Source organism: Dipodomys spectabilis, unplaced genomic scaffold (assembly GCF_019054845.1).
Source record: "Dipodomys spectabilis isolate Male_0828 unplaced genomic scaffold, ASM1905484v1 ptg000796l, whole genome shotgun sequence".
Taxonomy (NCBI): Eukaryota; Metazoa; Chordata; class Mammalia; order Rodentia; family Heteromyidae; genus Dipodomys; species Dipodomys spectabilis.
Window position 1 is genome coordinate 104,886 of NW_024871473.1, and position 17,894 is coordinate 122,779.

General features: G+C 65.1%; 3 protein-coding genes across 3 annotated transcripts; 2 read left to right on the forward strand and 1 right to left on the reverse strand.

The window, feature by feature from the left end:
- The first annotated feature begins 806 nt into the window (after positions 1-806).
- Positions 807-6,096, forward strand: Slc34a3 (solute carrier family 34 member 3). The gene is given in 14 exon segments (XM_042673286.1): positions 807-967; positions 1,527-1,652; positions 1,884-1,964; positions 2,586-2,714; positions 2,794-2,937; positions 3,050-3,161; positions 3,241-3,436; positions 3,594-3,683; positions 3,820-3,898; positions 4,029-4,196; positions 4,267-4,383; positions 4,458-4,582; positions 5,544-5,834; positions 5,836-6,096. Coding segments are annotated over 13 exon segments (1,779 nt in total). The 5' UTR covers positions 807-967; positions 1,527-1,567; the 3' UTR covers positions 5,998-6,096.
- A 5,467-nt stretch (positions 6,097-11,563) lies between these two features.
- Tubb4b (tubulin beta 4B class IVb) lies at positions 11,564-14,376 on the forward strand. The gene is made up of 4 exons (XM_042673287.1): positions 11,564-11,724; positions 12,052-12,160; positions 12,567-12,677; positions 13,173-14,376. Exons 1-4 carry the CDS (start codon positions 11,668-11,670, stop codon positions 14,231-14,233), a joined length of 1,338 nt encoding a protein of 445 aa, XP_042529221.1. The 5' UTR covers positions 11,564-11,667; the 3' UTR covers positions 14,234-14,376.
- Positions 14,369-17,638, reverse strand: Fam166a (family with sequence similarity 166 member A). The gene is made up of 7 exons (XM_042673288.1): positions 17,583-17,638; positions 15,909-16,123; positions 15,558-15,820; positions 15,354-15,474; positions 15,000-15,094; positions 14,703-14,820; positions 14,369-14,457 (listed from the first exon to the last, which is right to left on the reverse strand). Exons 1-7 carry the CDS (start codon positions 17,636-17,638, stop codon positions 14,369-14,371), a joined length of 957 nt encoding a protein of 318 aa, XP_042529222.1.
- Between the last annotated feature and the right edge of the window lie 256 nt (positions 17,639-17,894).

Sequence of the window (17,894 nt, forward strand, 5' to 3'; positions counted from 1 at the left end):
GCTGCGAGAGGTCATTCCGAGGTGCCAATGATGGACAACCCCCTGAGGTGGGGCAGGAATATTCCAGAGCCCCTGGGAAGGTGCTGGATGGCAGGGGGAACAGAATGGGGAGGGAAGGGAATTTGCTGAGTGGACTCTGTGGGCAAAGTCTCAGAGCTAGGCGAGCACAGCAGGGGGGCTGGAGTTAGCAAGGCCCCTGGGAGACAGCCTGGCCCTGCATCCGAAGTCAGGGAGGGGATGACCCCCCCCCACAAAAGGGTCTCCCACAAATGACGGGTCAGGAGCCATACAGGGAACAGAACGTGTGGCGGGGGGATGGGGGAGCTGTGCCCTCCTCCCTCCACCCTCCCTCCTTGCAGACAGACACACAGGCCCGGGCCAGCTGCTGGCCTCTTCTGGGAGCCCTGCCGGGCCCAGCTCTACCCTGTACCTGGATCTGAACCTGCTGATCTCAGGGCTTGGGCACCTTCCCAGGCCACCTGAGGAACCCTGTCCTCTCTGCCCCGCTGGTGCAAAGGGCTTTTCCCCTCCTGCCTGCCAGCCAAGTGACCCTGATAAGATCTGCAAAACTCAGAGGAGCACAGGAGGGAGGCGGAGCCTTGTAGACGGCTCCCTGGCAGCCCCTTGGGGCAGCACCTCCTGCCCAAGCAGCATGGAGCGCTGTGACCCAGGTACCCGCTGGGGACACGGTGTCCAGTCCTGCAGTGCCCCCGGCCTGGTGTGAGGCCCACCTCACTCCGAGATGATTGCTTTGGAGGCTTGGAGCTTCCAGCCATTGGGTGACAAGGGCCTGAAGAAGCCTCAGGGTCCCGGGGGCCAGGCTGGTCTCCCCTCAGGGGCCTCAGCTCCTGGGTAAACATTAATGGGGCTCCTTACACAGGGATCATGTGGGTGCCCAGCAGATCCTTGCCCTGCGGCCGCTCCCACTAAGCCTCCTCCCTGCTTCTACCCCTCACCACCCACCCAGGTAGGAGCTCCTAGAACCAGGCTGGGGCCCAGGGAAGCCAGGGCCAGGGCCTCGTCCTGAGCCCGGAGGACAGAGACACGACGGATCCCTGAGGGGGGCTGGGGTCAAGGGCTGAGGTGGCCATGCCCAGTCCCTGTGGGTTAGAAGATCCCTGGGGTGGACTGGACAAGAGCTTCTGCCCTGCTCCTCATTCTCAGAGAAGTGGAGCCTTTATCAAGCTGAGTAGTCATCTTTGATATTAAATGCCAAAGTCTATGCTGTGACCATTCTCTAAGTCGCCGGTTATATCTGATAGGGGAGGTCCTGGGGTTCTCCCAGACACTTCTGGCACCCCAGAACTTCAGCTGGGACCAGCAAGGGAGCTGGATTCCAGGGCTCACCCTGCATCCCCAAACTAGACGACTCTGCTGGTAGCTGCCCAAGGTCGCTGAGCCATACCCTTGTGGACAGGGGAAGGAGGGACCTGCGGGAGTGAACAGCGGGTCGGCAGGGGAAGGGGTAGGACCTGAGATCAAGCTGAGATCAAGGATGGAAACGGCATACTCGCCTTCCCTCCCAGCAGCTCTGCCTCAGGCTCTGGCCTCAACCTGCCCCAAATCCATGCTGAACTCCCTTGCTGGTTCTCAGTTCCCCCTCCCTACTCTGAGCATGGATGACTTGGTGGACCCAAGCCTGAGAAGCACAGGTACCAAGAGCCCCAGCCTTGGGCCGACCCCAGGTGCTGGAGGGAGGGGGCGGGGCTGGGCTTGCCTGTGTGTGTGTGTGTGGGGGGGGGGGGTGCTCCTGACAACTCTGGGCAGAGCCACACATTCCCACTCGACTTCTGACTCCTGTTCTCCACCCCAAACCCATAAGCCCCCTCCCCCTTCAATTCTCTGCCTTCTTTTGTCCCTTCCTTGGGGGGTACCGGCAACAGCCCCACCTTGCCTGGCCTCTGCAGGGTGCCTGGAGGAGGGAGGCTTGGACCCCCAGCCAAAGGACACTGGCCAGCCGAAAGGTAGGGCTGTGGGTGTGCAGCAGCGGGCAGGCAGGCTCCACCTCCCCAGGGTTTCAGAGCCAGGCTTGCTGGAACACTCCCCATGGAAATTCACCCACCACCTCTGAGCCCTGTGTGGGGCTGGAGGGCCCCCCCTTCCCTACTTTCCCTCCAATCCCCGCCCTGCCCCCTGTGGTTGCTCCATCTCTGGGAGCCCAGCTGGGCTCCATCACACAGCAAAGGCACAGGCATGGAGACAGAAAGGGGACCTAGTTCTTGACATGGGAAGCTTAAGATCGGTAAATGGGGCCTGGGAAGGGGGCTCAGTGGTAGAGTGCTTGCCTTGCATGCATGAGGCCCTGGGTTAAATTCCTCAGCTCCACATAAGCAAAAAAGCTGGAAGTGGAGCTGTGACTCAAGAGGTAGGGCGCTAGCCTTGAGCTGAAGAGCTGAGGGACAGCGCCCAGGTCGAGTTCAGCCCCAGGACTGGCAAAAATAAGATTGGTAAATGGGGCCCTGTTGAAGGAGGCAGAAGGCAGTGGCAGTACTCTGCCTGAGGACTGACAAAGGAGACCTGAGCCTCATGGCTGGGGGGCAGAGCAGAGCCTCGGGTGGTGGGGCCAGCCTCGTCTGTGTCCACAGAACTCAGCACGGCCAGCAGGCTGCGCCAGGCGATCACCATCTTCCTTAAGGCCTGTGGGCTCCTAGGCAGCCTCTACTTCTTCATCTGCGCCCTGGACATCCTCAGCTCTGCCTTCCAGCTGCTGGGCAGTGAGTGGCTGGGTGTGCCCGGGGTGGGGGCTGGCAGCCCACCCTCTCCAGCCTCACTGCCCCTCTGTCCTGGGCACAGGCAAAATGGCTGGAGATATCTTCAAGGACAACAAGGTGCTGTCCAACCCTGTGGCTGGACTGGTCATCGGCGTGCTGGTCACAGTCCTCGTGCAGAGCTCGAGCACGTCCTCCTCTATTGTGGTCAGCATGGTGGCCTCCAAGTGTGAGTGTGCCTCCCCCCCTCCCCCCCCCCCGTGTGGGGCGGGGCGGGCCCCACCCCACCCCACCCCACCCCACCCCACCCCACCCCGTGCTGATCAGCCAGGTGTCCCTAGTGCTGACTGTCAAGGCGTCTGTGCCCATCACCATGGGCGTCAACGTGGGCACGTCCATCACCAGCACTCTGGTCTCCATGGCGCAGTCTGGGGACCGAGATGAGTTCCGGAGGTGAGTGGGTGATGGGGACCCAGGCCCGGGGGCCTCGAGGAGGCCGAGGCCGCCAGACAGCCGTCCTCTGTGTCCCCAGGGCCTTCAGTGGCTCTGCTGTCCATGGTATCTTCAACTGGCTCACTGTACTGGTCCTGCTGCCTCTGGAGAGCGCCACGGCCGCCCTGGAGAGGTTGAGTGGGCTGGCGCTGCGTGCTGCCAGCCTCCAGCCCGGGCAGCAGGCCCCCGACATCCTCAAGGCGCTGACCCAGCCTCTCACGCACCTCATTGTGCAGGTGAGGGGCTGCCCACCACCCCAGGGCAGGGGGTCCCCACCCCAACGGGACGCCGTGGAGATCTGGACCCAAGGTTGGTTGGGGAGCAGCAGCATACATGGGCAGGGCCAGTCTGACTCTGGGGGCCCGGCACACGGTCTCATCCCCCACCCGCCAGCTGGACAGCAGCGCCATCACAGGCAGTGCCACCGGCAGCGCCACCAACGGCAGCCTCATTAAGCAGTGGTGTGGCATCAGGGCTGAGACGGTGAGGTGCCTCTGACCCCAGCCCTTCCTTTGCCCTCTGACCTGTTGATTGCCCCACCCACCCTTGAGCTTGGACCTCTGTGTAGACACTGTAGACACGGCCTGGTCTGAGTTCTCCCTGGTCCTGACTCACTCAGGAGAATGGAGAGGAATGTGAGGTCTCCGGCCACTGCCCTGAGAGGAACAGCACAGCCTTCCCCGGGGACAAGCTGCCCTGTGAGGCCCGCCGCCCCCACCCCAGCCCCCCTTCCCTGACCCCCATATTGCCCTGAGGTCCCAGCCCCCCTTCCCTGACCCCCACATCGCCCTGAGGGCACACCACTGCCCTGTCCTTGCCCGGCCACAGGCCATCATCTCTTTGTGAACTCGGCGCTCACGGATGTGGCCGTAGGCTGCATCCTGCTGGCCGGCTCCCTGCTGGTGCTCTGCGCCTGCCTGGTGATCATTGTCAAGCTGCTCGACTCGCTGCTGCGCGGCCGAATCGCGCAGGCCGTGAGGACGGTCATCAACGCAGGTTGGAGGGACCCCAGGCTGGGAAGAGGGCTGGGAGGGGGTCTGGGGATGACCTCGCCCCTGCCTTCCAGACTTTCCCTTTCCCTTCGGCTGGCTGAGTGGCTACCTGGCCATCCTTGTGGGCGCTGGCCTGACCTTCCTGCTGCAGAGCAGCAGCGTCTTCACCGCTGCCATTGTGCCGCTCATGGGTGAGCCTGGGTGGACAGGGGGCCTGAGGGGGGACTGGGGCTGGGGGGCCCTGTGGTGACCCCTTGTTTCCTAGGCGTCGGGGTCATTACCCTGGACCGCGCATACCCCCTCTTCTTGGGCTCAAACATTGGTACCACCACCACAGCCCTGCTGGCCGCCCTGGCCAGCCCTGCAGACATGCTGCTCTTTGCAGTCCAGGTACTGTCCTTGGCCCCTTCCCTATCCATAGCCCCACTTCCAACCTGGCCCAGGATGGCCACAACCCACATGGTCCCAGGAAACAGGCCCACCGCCCACAAGGCCCTGCAGGCCTCCCACAGCCCAGTCTCTGTCCTTCCTTTCCCAGACTGCTTTTGTAGCATGGGCCAGGCTGCCCACAGCCCTGCACACCCCGGGGAAACCTCCAATCCACCCTAGTCCAGGGGTGTGGATGTATGCGTGCGTGTCATGTGTGTATGTGTGTGTGCTGTTCCTGGAGCTTAAACTCAAAGCCTCAGCACTCTTCCTGAACTTTTTTGCTCAAGGTTAGTACTTTACCACTTGAGCCACACAGCTCCACTTCTGGCTTTTTTGATGGTTAACTGGAGATGAGTCTCTCAGACTTTCCTGCCTGGGCTGGCTTTGACCCACAATCCTCAGATCTTGGCTTCTTGAGTAGCTAGGGTGACAGGTGTGCCCCCAGTGCCTGGTCCTAGTCCATTTGCAGAAAGCTTTCTCCAGAGAGCCCGCTCTGTGGCGCAGTCCCAGTCCCATTAGTGCTGCTCACTCTCAGTAGCACCCCATCTTTGGTCCCTGCCCTGGCTCCAGCTTCCCCCTGCTGTCTAACTCCTCCTGTCGAGGTGGTGTCTTCATTTCTGTCCCGTCTCTGCCCACTGACCCTTGCGCTGCGGGTCCTAGGTCACGCCCGCTCTTTGAGTGCCTGTGTTTCCTGCACGTGTGCTGCGACCTCCTCTCCCGTATCCCGTTACCATATAGGATGGGTGCTGCCCGGGCTCCTGCTTTCTGAACTGCATGTGGGAGAGTTGTGCCCAGAATCTCCCAGGCAGTCCCTATCAGCCTCTGAGCAGGTCACGCCCGATAAACTTCAGACTGGGGACAGGGAGGAGTGAAAGGAGCCTGGCCAAGCTCTCCACCCTCCCCTGTCCTCCTTGCCTCCCAGGTGGCTCTCATCCACTTCTTCTTCAACCTGGCTGGCATCCTGCTGTGGTACACGGTGCCGGTCCTCAGGCTACCCATCCCCCTGGCCAAGCACTTTGGGGACCTGACGGCCCACTACCGTTGGGTGGCCATTGCTTATCTGCTGCTGGCCTTCCTGTTGCTGCCCCTGGCCGTCTTCGGGCTCTCCCTGGCGGGGAGCGCGGTGCTGGCGGGGGTCGGGGGTCCCCTGGTGGGCCTGGTCCTGCTCATCATCCTGGTCACTGTGCTGCAGCGGCGCCGCCCGTCCTGGCTGCCCCCCGCCCCCCTGCCTTCGGTCCTGGGACTGGCTGCCCCTGTGGCTTCATTCTCTGGAGCCCTGGGACGGCCTGGTGACCCGCTGCTGCCCCCAGAAGGCTGCGGTGAAAGAGGCTCACTGCTTCGGGAGCCCCGAGGTGCTGGCCTCGCAGCAGCTGTGAGGGCGGGCACCGCGCGGCCAGCCGGCAGGGGTCTGGAGCAGGCGGAGGGGTGCGCGAGCTGAGGGGCCTGCCTCCAATAAACGAGGCTGTTACCCCGGAGTGGTGGTCTTCTCCCCCACCTCCCCCCCACCCGAGGTGAGGGACGGCGGAGCTGCTGCCCTGGAGGCCTGAGGCTCCCGCCCCGCCCCCGGAGCCCCGCCCCGGAGCCCCGCCCCGGAGCCCCGCCCCGGAGCCCCGCCCCCGGAGCCCCGCCTTCCCTCGGAGCCCGCCCTGCCCCGGAGCCCCGCCCCCGGAGCCCCGCCCCCCGGAGCCCCGCCCCCGGAGCCCCGCCCCCGGAGCCCCGCCCCCGGAGCCCCGCCTTCCCTCGGAGCCCGCCCTGCCCCGGGCCCCGCCCCGCCCCGGAGCCCCGCCCCCGGAGCCCCGCCTTCCCTCGGAGCCCCGCCCCCTGGAGCCCGCCCTCCCCGGGCCCCGCCCCCGGGAGCCCGCCCTCCCCGGGCCCCGCCCCCGGGAGCCCGCCCTCCCCGGGCCCCGCCCCCGGGAGCCCGCCCTCCCCGGGCCCCGCCCCCGGGAGCCCGCCCTCCCCGGGAGCCCGCCCTCCCCGGGCCCCGCCCCCGGGCCCCGCCCTCCCCGGGCCCCGCCCCCGGGCCCCGCCCCCCGAGCACTGCTGGCCTCCCCGCGCCCCACCGCCGGTCTCGCTGCTGGGCGGCGCCCTCCTACAGATGGTGCAAGCGGCGGCGGGACGGGCCGAGGGGTTCACCCCAGGCGATGTCACGACGGGACCGGGGTGCAGGACCGGGCCACCCCTGTGCCAGGGCCCTCAGCGTCCTGCTCCCCGCTCGGCGGGGCTCCGTGCTGGGCCTGCTCTCCGGCTCCGGTGGCCAGGAGAGGGCACAGGGAGGAGGGACGCCTCCCTGCACCCGCGCGGTCCTGTTTCCACTCGGGGCCGCGGGTAACGGGACACCGGGGCCTGGCCGCCTCCGGCCGGCCAGCCCGAGGAGTCCACCCGGACAGGGCCTTCCTGTGACCCTTCACCACCTCCCGGCCCAGCCCCGGCTTTGCCTGGGCCGAGCCCTCCGCGGGGTCACAGGCGAGGACGTCCGGAAGGGCCCCGGGCCAGGCCGCTGTCCCCCTGGTCTCCTGTGCCCCGGTTCCCAACGCCCCATCCTCCGCCACCCCAAGGAGCGCTCGGACAGGCCGGGACAGATCGGCGGGCCTAAACCTGTCCGAGGCCTGTTTACAGAAACAAAGCCAGCTAGGTGGGGCCATCCTGGCTTCGGGCAAGAATTCCCTGGAGAGCCGCCCGCGGGCACGGCGCAGCCTGCCACCCTAGCCACACAGGAGGCTGAGATCTGAGGACCGCGGTTCAAAGCCAGGCCCCGCAGGAAAGTCCATGAGACTCTGATCTCCAATAAACCACTCAGGAAACCGGAAGTGGCGCTGTGGCTCCAGAGGTAGAGCGCTCGCCTTGAGCTGAAGAGCTGAGGGACAGCGCTCAGGCCCAGGGTTCAGGCCCTACAACCAACAACATAAAAAGGATTCCCTGGAGCTTCGCCACACAGGGCACCTCTGCTTCAAACTGACGCATATCACCTTCACAGTGCTTAGCAGCCCAGTTCAAATGATGGCCTCTAGCATCTCTAGAGTTTTTAGAACTGGTGAAAAGTCCCTGTTAGCAATGAGCCCCTTCCCATAGCTTAGTCTTCTCCTTCCCCTCTCCACAGCTTAGCACGCTCCCTTCCTAGGCAACACCAGGCTCACATAGTAAAGGTAGTAAATAATCAGCCTCCAACCCCCTTTACCTCAGGATGGCACTTCTCTGGGGCAGCTACCACTATAGAAGGCAACAAGAGCCCCTTAGAGTGACCTTCAGGCCTGGGCAACTGTTTGGACAGCAGCCATAAATCCTAGTCTGCCATGATGAAGCCCCTGGCCCACATGTCCACAACAGGGTCTCCGCCTCAGCCCCTTCTAGCCCCTCCTAACCCCCCTAGGTTATATAGGTCACTCCAGACAATAGCAGGTGCTTCTTCTCATTCTTCCCTTGTGAGGAGTCTTGCTGGCCCCTTTTCCTGTCAATAAATCTTTCTTTGTTCTCTGTACCTGGATATCTGTGTGGTCCTCAGGCCAAGTCTATTAATCTTAATTTGCTATCAGTCTCATCACCTATGAAAATGCCAGGTCGTCAGTGAGGAAAGGTGGTATCACACCCAGTATCCATATTTCATAACCACCAGTAAAGACAGAATAAGGCTCCCTGTGGCCAGCTCATGGACTCCAGACTGGGTTTCCCTACACATACCCTGGACTCTTGGTGTTAGGAAACTGAGTAACAAGGGTATTACAGTGAAGAGCAGAAAGGAAACACAATAGACCAGATAAACTTCAATGGAAAGTAGTCACCACCACAGTGACCTGTGGAGAGTCAGGGGACACCGGGGTGGATGGACTTAGGGTCCCAGGTGGGGGCAGGGTCTTAGGTGACTGGAGGTTTCAGAACTTCACACTCAGGTGCCTGCCTGTGTGGCTTGGGAACCTCCTCCCCACCTGTGTCCAGTATAAGCACTTATTGGATGAGGTGGGTTGGGGGAGTGGGCTTTTATATTCAGATTAAAATTGTGGGTTGCAGACTGGGCTGTATAGGTTCAGAAAGGGGTGGGGGCAGTAACTGGGCTTAGCTGAAGGAGCAAACTTAAGAGAACTGAGCAAATTTGCATCAAAGGGGGAGTCCGGAAGAGCCTGTTCTGTGCTCCTTCCCTGGAAGCCCCACTGGGGAGGCTGTGAGGCCTGGGGAGGGGTGGAGGGGCAGCACCTCTCCTTCCGGGGTGGGGAAGGCCTCCCACAAAAGCTGAGCATAGGGTTCTTTAAGGCCACAGGACTGTGGGCCTGCAGCCCTGCCCGGCGGTAATGCACCCTCCCGCCGGGACCCAGGCCCCGGGTAAACAGAGCTCTCCTTGTGGAACCTCCAACAGCTGCAGGCTGGAGAGGGAGGGCAGGTGTCCAATGTGAGGCCCGGGCCTCACTTCCTTGCTCCGCTAGCCTCCCCATGGCCCTCTGACCCCCTCAAGTGGCACCTTTAGGGGAGGGGGCCCTTCGGGGCTTCCCACCAGCTGTAAGCACGGGATCCCTGGGCTCATGCCCGGGGGCAACGGTCTCCCGGGACTCCTCTCCAGGCAGCCTGAGGGTCAAGCGGGTGCCTAGTGCTGGACACGGGGTGCACCGCGCAAGCTCTATTTTGTAACCCTTCGGTGCCACGCTAACCTCCACGCCCCAAGGCACTGCCCAAGGGAACGGGAGGCTTTCCCGGCGGAGGAGGGTGGCTTGCCACGGTGTGAGGATGCTGGGGACCCGGCCTGGCTCACGGGGAGATCCGGCCTCCTCCTCCACCGGCTTGTGCGCGCGCGTCGGTCGTGGGGCCTGAACCCCGGGCCGGGCGCTGCCCCGCGGCGCTCGGGTCCGGCCAGCGCCCGGCCCGGAGCCACCTTGCCGGCCCGGAGCCACCTTGCCGGCCCGGAGCCACCACCTTCCTGGCCCGGAGCCACCTTCCCGGCCCGGAGCCACCTTCCCGGCCCCTCCGCCGGCTTTTCTGACAACTCCACAGCTTGGCAGCGGTCCCGACCGACTCGGGGCGGCTGCGGGCATCGAGGGGCCCAGGGTGCGGGCGAAAGCGGGCAACGGGGCTGCGGCCGGCGGGGCCGGGGCCGGCGGCGGAGGCCGGGGGCAGAGGCGGGGGGCGGAGGCCGGGGGCCCGAGGCAGAGGCGGGGGGCGGAGGCCGGGGGGCGGCGGAGGCCGGGGGGCGGCGGAGGCCGGGGGCCCGGGGCAGAGGCCGGGGGCGGAGGCCGGGGGCCCGGGGCGGAGGCCGGCGGCGGAGGCCGGGGGCCGGCGGCGGAGGCCGGGGGCCGGGGGCGGAGGCCGGGGGCCGGGGGCGGAGGCCGGGGGCGGAGGCCGGCGGCGGAGGCCGGGGGCCGGGGGCGGAGGCCGGCGGCGGAGGCCGGGGGCGGGGGCGGAGGCCGGGGGCGGAGGCCGGGGGCCGAGGCCGGGGGCGGAGGCCGGCGGCGGAGGCCGGGGGGCGGAGGCCGGCGGCGGAGACCGGGGGCCGGGGGCGGAGGCCGGGGGCGGAGGCCGGCGGCGGAGGCCGGGGGCCGGGGGCGGAGGCCGGCGGCGGAGGCCGGGGGCCGGGGGCGGAGGCCGGGGGCGGAGGCCGGCGGCGGAGGCCGGGGGCCGGGGGCGGAGGCCGGCGGCGGAGGCCGGGGGCCGGGGGCAGAGGCCGGCGGCGGAGGCCGGGCCGCCCCCGGGCTCGGCTCGCGCTGACACGTTTCCCAGCGCGCCGCCGGGCCGTTGGGGCCGGGCTGCGGGGCGAAGCCGGGCCCCAGCCGCCATGAGGACGGGAGGTTTGGCCGGGCGCGGGCCGGCCGCTCGGGCCGAGGCCCGGCTCGGAGAGCGCGGCGCGGGCGGCCAGGCGTGAACGGACCGAGCCCCGCGCCGGCCCCGCCGTCTCCGGGCGGCTTCCCGCCCCGGGGCCGCGGCTCCTAGGCGACGGGCGCCCGGCCAACGCGTTTCCACAACACGGGGGCCGCGGGGGGCCGCGGGGGGGGGGCGCGGGGAGGGGGGCGCGGGGAGGGGGCGGGGGCCCGCGGGGGGGCGCGGGGAGGGGGCGCGGGGGATGGGGGGGGCGCGGGGAGGGGGCGGGGGCCGCGGGGGGGGGGCGCGGGGAGGGGGGCGGGGGCCGCGGGGGGGGGGCGCGGGGAGGGGGCGCGGGGAGGGGGCGGGGGGCCGCGGGGGGGGGGGGGGCGCGGGGGGAGGGGGCGCGGGGAGGGGGGGGGGGGGGCGGGGGGGGGCGGGGGCCGCGGGGGGGGGGCGCGGGGAGGGGGCGGGGGGCCGCGGGGGGGGGCGCGGGGGGGGGGGCGCGGGGGGGGGGGGGCGGGGGGCCGCGGGGGGGGCGCGGGGGAGGGGGGCGGGGGGGGGCGCGGGGGGGGGGGGGGCGGGGGCGACCACGCGCTCCCGGGCGCCTCCGGGCGGCCTCCGGCGCCGACACGCGGCCGTCCGCCTCGGTTCCGAGGAGCCTGCAGTGATCAGGCGGGTCCCGCACCGCCCGCAGCCCCCGCCGCCCCGACGGCGCCCAGGAAAACAAGCTCTCGCGGGGCTGACGAGCCCGAAGACGCGGCACCGAACCCGCGGCCCGCGGCCCCCCCCCCCCCCCCCCCCGCGCCCCCCTCCGAGGTCCCCCCCCCGCGCCCCCCCCCCCCCCCCCCGCGGCCCCCGCCCCGCCCTCGCGCGTCCTGCAGCGCTGCGGCGGTTACCAGGACGCCAGATCCGCGCGGCCAATAGCGCCGGCCAGTCGGCGTCTCCCGGGAGGCAGCCAATGAGAGAGCAAATCAATCATTTGAAAGATCCAATGGGCTAAGCGGCGCGGCGCCAGGGGCGGGGATCGTGATAGGGAGATCTGAGCCTGGTTGGACCAATAACAAGTGTAGTTGGTTGGAAGGCGGTCCCTAGAAGACTCGATTGATGGGCATTCGACCAATCAAACAAAGCGTCGTGTGGGCAACCCAATCCGGAGCTTGCGGAGGCGGGCCACGGCGGTATATAAGCGCCGGCGGAGCGTCGGTTGTAGCACTCTACGCGCCTGCTCCTCTGCCCCTGTCGCCTCTACAGCCTGCTCCGCCGACGCCATGAGGGAGATCGTGCACCTGCAGGCCGGGCAGTGCGGAAACCAGATTGGTGCCAAGGTGGGTGGTCGGGGACGCTGCGGGCTGGGCCCCGGCGGGGCGGTTGGACGACGGGACGGGCGAGGCTGGCGGCCGGGGAAGATGGCGGCGTTGGCCGGGCGCCGGCGCTCCGGCTCCCCGCATTGCGACTGGAGCGCCGGTTCGGAGCCTGGCTTGGGCCCGGGCGGGTGCGGGTCGCCGGAGCATGGCGCCGGGACTCGGGCGGGGAGGCTGGGGGAGGGAAGGCAGGCCCGCCGCGCCCATCCGGGGCGGGGCCGCCGGGCGCACCGGCCGCGGTGACTCAGCCCGCGCCCGCCGGGCCGCCCGCGCCCGCCGCGCCCCTTGCAGTTCTGGGAGGTGATCAGCGACGAGCATGGCATCGACCCCACCGGCACGTACCACGGGGACAGCGACCTCCAGCTGGAGCGCATCAACGTGTACTACAACGAAGCCACCGGTGAGGCTCCGGCCCGACCCCCCTCCGACCTCCCCCCCCTCGGCCTCCCCCCTCGGGTCTCCCCCCCTCAGCCTCCCCCCCTCGGGTCTCCCCCCCCTCAGCCTCCCCCCCTCAGCCTCCCCCCCTCGGCCTCCCCCCCTCGGCCTCCCCCTTCGGCCTCCCCCCCTCAGCCTCCCCCCTCCGACCTCCCCCCCCTCGGGCCTCCCCCCCTCCGACCTCCCCCCCCCCCCGGTCTCCGACCTCCGACCTCCCCCTCCTCGGCCTCCCCCCTCGGGCCTCCCCTCCTCGGGCCTCCCCCCTCCTCGGGCCTTCCCCCCTCCGACCTCCCCCCCCTCCGACCTCCCCCCCTCGGGCCTCCCCCCTCCCCCCGCGGCTCCCTCCCGCCGACTCTCCCTGCCCTCCGCAGGTGGCAAGTACGTGCCCCGCGCCGTCCTAGTGGACCTGGAGCCGGGCACCATGGACTCGGTGCGCTCGGGGCCCTTTGGGCAGATCTTCAGGCCGGACAACTTCGTTTTCGGTAGGCGCTGGGCGGGGTTTACTACTCCCGTTGGCTCAAAGGTCAAGGGGCTGCCCAAGGTCACAGCTCGTAAAATCCGGTAGTGGGTGGACGCCCTCCTGCGTCCTGAGTCACTCAATCTCCCGGTCGAAAGAGGCTTTAGGTGTGAGACCCAGCTGTCTCCCCACGGGCAAGGAGCGGATAGATGTAATCTCTTGGCAGTGTAGGCGGAGCTGGCCTGTTGGCCTTGGAAACTGGCAGGGCTGCCTGGGGGAAGGGGGGGGCCGCGGCCGTGGGCTGGAAGCGCTTGTCTTGGCTTTGATCCTTGCTTTACCTTTCGCCAGGGCAGGCTGCTGTGGTGTCACGTTGGGCTTTTAGCTCTACTCTGGAGTGTCTTCTCAGCCAGCGTCCCAGGGAACTTTGTACAGATGTTGTGGGGGGGGGTGTATGTGCCCAGTGACCAGACATTCTCTTATCTCTCTCTCTTCCCCTCTCCCCCCCCTCTCTCTCCCCTAGGCCAGAGTGGTGCCGGGAACAACTGGGCCAAGGGGCATTACACGGAAGGAGCAGAGCTGGTTGATTCAGTGCTGGATGTTGTGAGGAAGGAGGCAGAGAGCTGTGATTGCCTCCAGGGTTTCCAGTTGACCCACTCCCTGGGTGGGGGGACCGGGTCTGGGATGGGTACCCTCCTCATCAGCAAGATCCGGGAGGAGTACCCAGACAGGATCATGAACACCTTCAGTGTGGTGCCCTCCCCCAAAGTGTCGGACACAGTGGTTGAGCCATACAATGCCACCCTCTCAGTCCACCAGCTTGTAGAAAACACAGATGAGACCTATTGCATTGATAACGAAGCCCTCTATGACATTTGCTTCCGCACCCTAAAGCTGACCACACCCACGTACGGGGACCTCAACCACCTGGTGTCTGCTACCATGAGTGGGGTCACAACCTGCCTTCGATTCCCTGGCCAGCTCAATGCCGACCTTCGGAAGCTGGCTGTGAACATGGTGCCCTTCCCCCGCCTGCACTTCTTCATGCCTGGTTTTGCCCCTCTGACCAGCCGCGGCAGCCAGCAGTACCGGGCCCTGACCGTGCCTGAGCTCACCCAGCAGATGTTTGATGCCAAGAACATGATGGCTGCCTGTGACCCCCGGCACGGCCGCTACCTCACCGTGGCTGCAGTGTTCAGGGGCCGCATGTCCATGAAGGAGGTGGATGAACAGATGCTTAATGTCCAGAACAAGAACAGCAGCTACTTTGTTGAGTGGATCCCCAACAACGTGAAGACAGCGGTCTGTGATATTCCACCTCGGGGGCTAAAAATGTCTGCCACCTTCATCGGCAACAGCACCGCCATCCAGGAGCTATTCAAACGCATCTCCGAGCAGTTCACAGCCATGTTCCGGCGCAAGGCCTTCCTGCACTGGTACACCGGCGAGGGCATGGATGAGATGGAGTTCACAGAGGCGGAGAGCAACATGAATGACCTGGTGTCCGAGTACCAGCAGTACCAGGACGCCACAGCCGAGGAGGAGGGCGAGTTTGAGGAGGAGGCAGAGGAGGAGGTAGCCTAGAGCTGGCTCAGCAGCTAACGCCAGGGAGCAGTGTGAACTCTTTATTCACTCACAGCCTGTCTGCTAGCCCTGTCCACTGTGTTCTTGCTGTCCTGTCTTGACATCATGTGTTGTACAGACACCATTAAAGCATTTTCATAGTGTGTGGCTTTGTCGTTCCAGTTCCTTCTGATAGGCTTTCCGGGTGCTGTTGCCAAAGGTTAGTGCGTAGTTGTCCTGCATGGCTGCAAGGGGAACAAGATAGCTGCACGGTCCTAGGGCCAGGACCGGCGCGTGAAACCCCTGCGCTGGGTACTGCAGCCTGAACACTAGATTCTAGGGTTTGGGGTCTGCACCAGCCTGGAGTCTTCAGCTTGTCTGAAGGCTGGTCTGGACTAGTGGGGTGGAGAGGATGTGGGCAGCCCTTAACCTAGCTCCCCCCCCATGCCACGGCCTGGCAGGTCTGGAGTGTCCTCAAGGCGGTACTCACAAGGGATGAAGCCCATGTAGAAGGGAATCAGTCCCTGGCTTCTGTAGATGGTAGTGTTGGGCCAGTGGTTTCTGGGTAGTCTCTCACCCAGGCCACAGACTGGATTTCTGAAGAGGAACTGGAGAGATGACCAGTGTGAGAACTCCACCCTCCCCTCATGACCCCAAGCAAAGTGATGAGCCCGAGAGAGTGGACTTGACCCCCCAGCTAAATAGAGCCGGGACCCCAGACCTGTGGGCTTTCCTTGAGAGGCTTGGCCTCAGAAGCCTGCCTGGGAAGGGGGCGATGCTCTCCTACCTGGTTCTTATCAAACTCGTCCATAGCCTGTGTGACTCCATCGCGGTAATTTGTCCCCATCACCCAGGCAAAGCGGGGGACGAAGCCAGCATAGCCTGGGGGTGGGCAGATGTCAGGGACCATCCCAGGTTCGCTTACCTGTTTTCTGGTGTGGGAAACTTGCCCAGTTCTTTTGCTTGGCCCAGTTCTTTTGCTTTCCCTAATTGGTCACTGCCTCTTGGGGCTAAATGGGACGAGGGGATCTCCTTCTCCTGGGAGAAGCTGGACTCAGAAACGGCTGTGAGGCAGGAGAGGCTTAGGAGCCTTTCGGGGGTCCCTGAGCCTGTGGGGAGTGGCCTGGCTACCAGCACTCACCGGAGATGGCCTTTCGCTGGATCAGGTTGGAGTGGTCCAGCTGGGGCAATCGCTGGAACCTCCCCACGTCCAGTGTCTCCTGCTGGGGGGATGGGCGCTCCTCCCTCCCACCGTGGCACAGCTGGAAGGGAGGGGCAAGTCACCGCCCAGCTCCCCCCTGGGTCTTGGCAAGGTGAGGCCCAGTGCCTTTGCATCTTCCGTTACCTGGTACCGCCCTGGGCTTTCGTGGACAGGGACGGGGCTCTTCCAGGCCTCTTCGCCGTACGCCAGCCTCAGGCCGGGGTGTCCCAGGTCTCCAGAGTCTCCCTTCCTGACTGGCGGGCAGGGTGGGTAGGGAGGGTAGGGCATGAAGCCTGCAGGTCTCGGAGCCTGTGTAGGTATGTCCTCCGCCCCTGGCTGTCCCTGGGTTTCTGCCTGCTGGGCTGGGAGCTGCTCCAGGGCCTCTAAGTTCCTGTAGGGCTTTGGACCTGTTCAGACAGGGCACTCAGTGAGCGGTGAGCATGCCGAGTGGAAGGTGAGGCCAGGAGGGGGCAGGGCCGGGAGGCTGGCCTTTACCGGAGTACTGGGGGACGTAGGGCTCGTTGAGGTCCCGGCAGGGGACCCAGGGGGCCTTGGGCTTGCTGACGTCCTCGATGAACTTGGGCTTGGACATGGGGGACAGTATGGAGCAGGGGCTCTTCTGCACACTGGGGTCTGTGAGCAGCTGTGCTGTGGTGCGGCCATAGGTGTTCCCCACCTGGTATCGCAATTGAGGGTAGAAGCCGGCATAGCTGTGGAGAGAAGGCAGGGGCAGCACCAGGGCTGGACAAGGGCTGCCAGCAGGCCGCCAGCCCAGCCTGCCTGACACTCAGTGGGATTGTGGGGACCCCCGACCTCAGCTCACCCGTGATAATGCGGACAGTGGCCGAACCTGCCTTCTGCACTCTGGGGCTCAAGGTAGCAAACACCAAATGCTAAGAATGTGCCAGGCCTGGTGGTGAGCCTCACCGTCCTCACCACCATCCTTCACCCTCACTCAAATGACAAAGTAAATGGACAGCCCTGCTCTGCTTCTGGAAGCAAGGGCCTGGGGCTGGCCAGGGGGCTGACCAGGTCTGGTTCAGGGCTCACGCAGCAGGAAGGTGTGGTGTGGGACTTGGCTGGGTCTTCTGCTACCCAGAAGGCCAGTGGCCACTCTACCATGCCAGTTTTGAGAGAGGGAGGGCGGGCTAAACTTGGAAGGTAAGTGGTTCTTTGTCTACTTGTGTGTGTGTGTCTGTGTGTGTCTGTGTGTGTGCACGTTCGGTGCTACTGTGGGCCTGCAATCATAGAGGTTTTATTTTCTTCTTAGGAGCCATTCTCCTGCCTCAGCTTCCAAACTGGTTAAACTACAGACGTGCATTAACATGCCTGGTCAAGTTGGTGTGTGCGATGCAGAGGAGCAAACCCAGGCCCTCAAGGAGGCTAGGCAAGTAAGTGTGGTACCACTGATCTACATCCGGCCTGAGTTTTCTTTATTATAATTGTCAGAATTTACCAGTTCAAGGCCAGTCTGAACTGGCAAAACAGTTTTCAAGACTCCCATCAAGCTAGCTCCAGTGGTTCATGGCTCAAAGCTCAGGGAGAGCTGGGAACATGGCTCAGTGGTAGAGCGCTTGCCTTGCATGCATGAGGCCCTGGATTTGATTCCTCCACATCACATAAGCAGAAAAAGCCAGAAGTAGCACTGTGGCTCAAGTGGTAGAGCACTCACCTTGAGCTGAAGAGTTGAGGGAGAGCACCCAGGCCCAGAGTTCAAGCCCCACGACCAACAACAACAACAAAATATGTTTATATATATGTCTATAAAGTTACATGTGTATGTGAATGTGTGTAAAGTTTTGTTTTAAGTGGAGGAGGATTCTTAGTGAGCAGCCTAAATCACTCTGTGGAGGAGTACTGGGCTTTACTTAGCCAATGAGTACAGTTGTGTGGCTGCCTGTTTTGCTTGTGATGGACATGCTGGCCACTTGTGTCCATCAGAATCCAGCAGGGAGGGTGTGAGGCCCAGACCTCCTTCTGTAGCCTTTTCCTCAGAACTTTCCTGTGGTCAAGTTTCCCATCCTAGGACCTCAGTCCCAGCTGCACTGAGTGGTGACCCTTGCCTGCAGCCTCTTTAGCACTGGCCCTTGGCCTTCGAGTCCATGTGAGTCCACTTCTGCTGTCCACCCTGCATTCCTACCCCAGCCTTCTTGCAGGTCTGGCTCTTACCCGGGGATGTAGTGAGGTTCTGGTGTGAAGAGGTTATGCTTCTGAGTCGCGGTCATTTGCCAAGAATACGGCCTAGCTAACTCAGCCCCTTCTGTGTCCAGTGGCCTGCCCAGAGGAGTCTTGTTGCCTGGAAACCATTGTGAAGGGGCCAGAATTGTGGGCCAGCCACTTGTCCCATCCTGTGAGTGCCCCCACGCCACAGAGGCCACCCAGGACCAGACTGGGGCCCGGCTAGGAAGGTGTCCAGGCAAGGCAGTGGGCCCACTCCAGAGAGCCAAAACCACAGACTGGGGAAGAGTCACTATCCCCAGA

Coding starts and splice junctions, on each gene's coding strand:
- Fam166a (XM_042673288.1), bottom strand. CDS start 17,638: ATGACCGCGACTCAGAAGCATAACCTCTTCACACCAGAACCTCACTAC. Junction 15,821..15,908: donor CTACGTCCCCCAGTACTCCG/GTAAAGGCCAGC, acceptor CTGTCTGAACAG/GTCCAAAGCCCTACAGGAAC. Junction 15,095..15,353: donor CCAGCGAAAGGCCATCTCCG/GTGAGTGCTGGT, acceptor GCCCACCCCCAG/GCTATGCTGGCTTCGTCCCC.
- Tubb4b (XM_042673287.1), top strand. CDS start 11,668: ATGAGGGAGATCGTGCACCTGCAGGCCGGGCAGTGCGGAAACCAGATT. Junction 11,725..12,051: donor GAAACCAGATTGGTGCCAAG/GTGGGTGGTCGG, acceptor CGCCCCTTGCAG/TTCTGGGAGGTGATCAGCGA. Junction 12,678..13,172: donor GCCGGACAACTTCGTTTTCG/GTAGGCGCTGGG, acceptor TCTCTCCCCTAG/GCCAGAGTGGTGCCGGGAAC.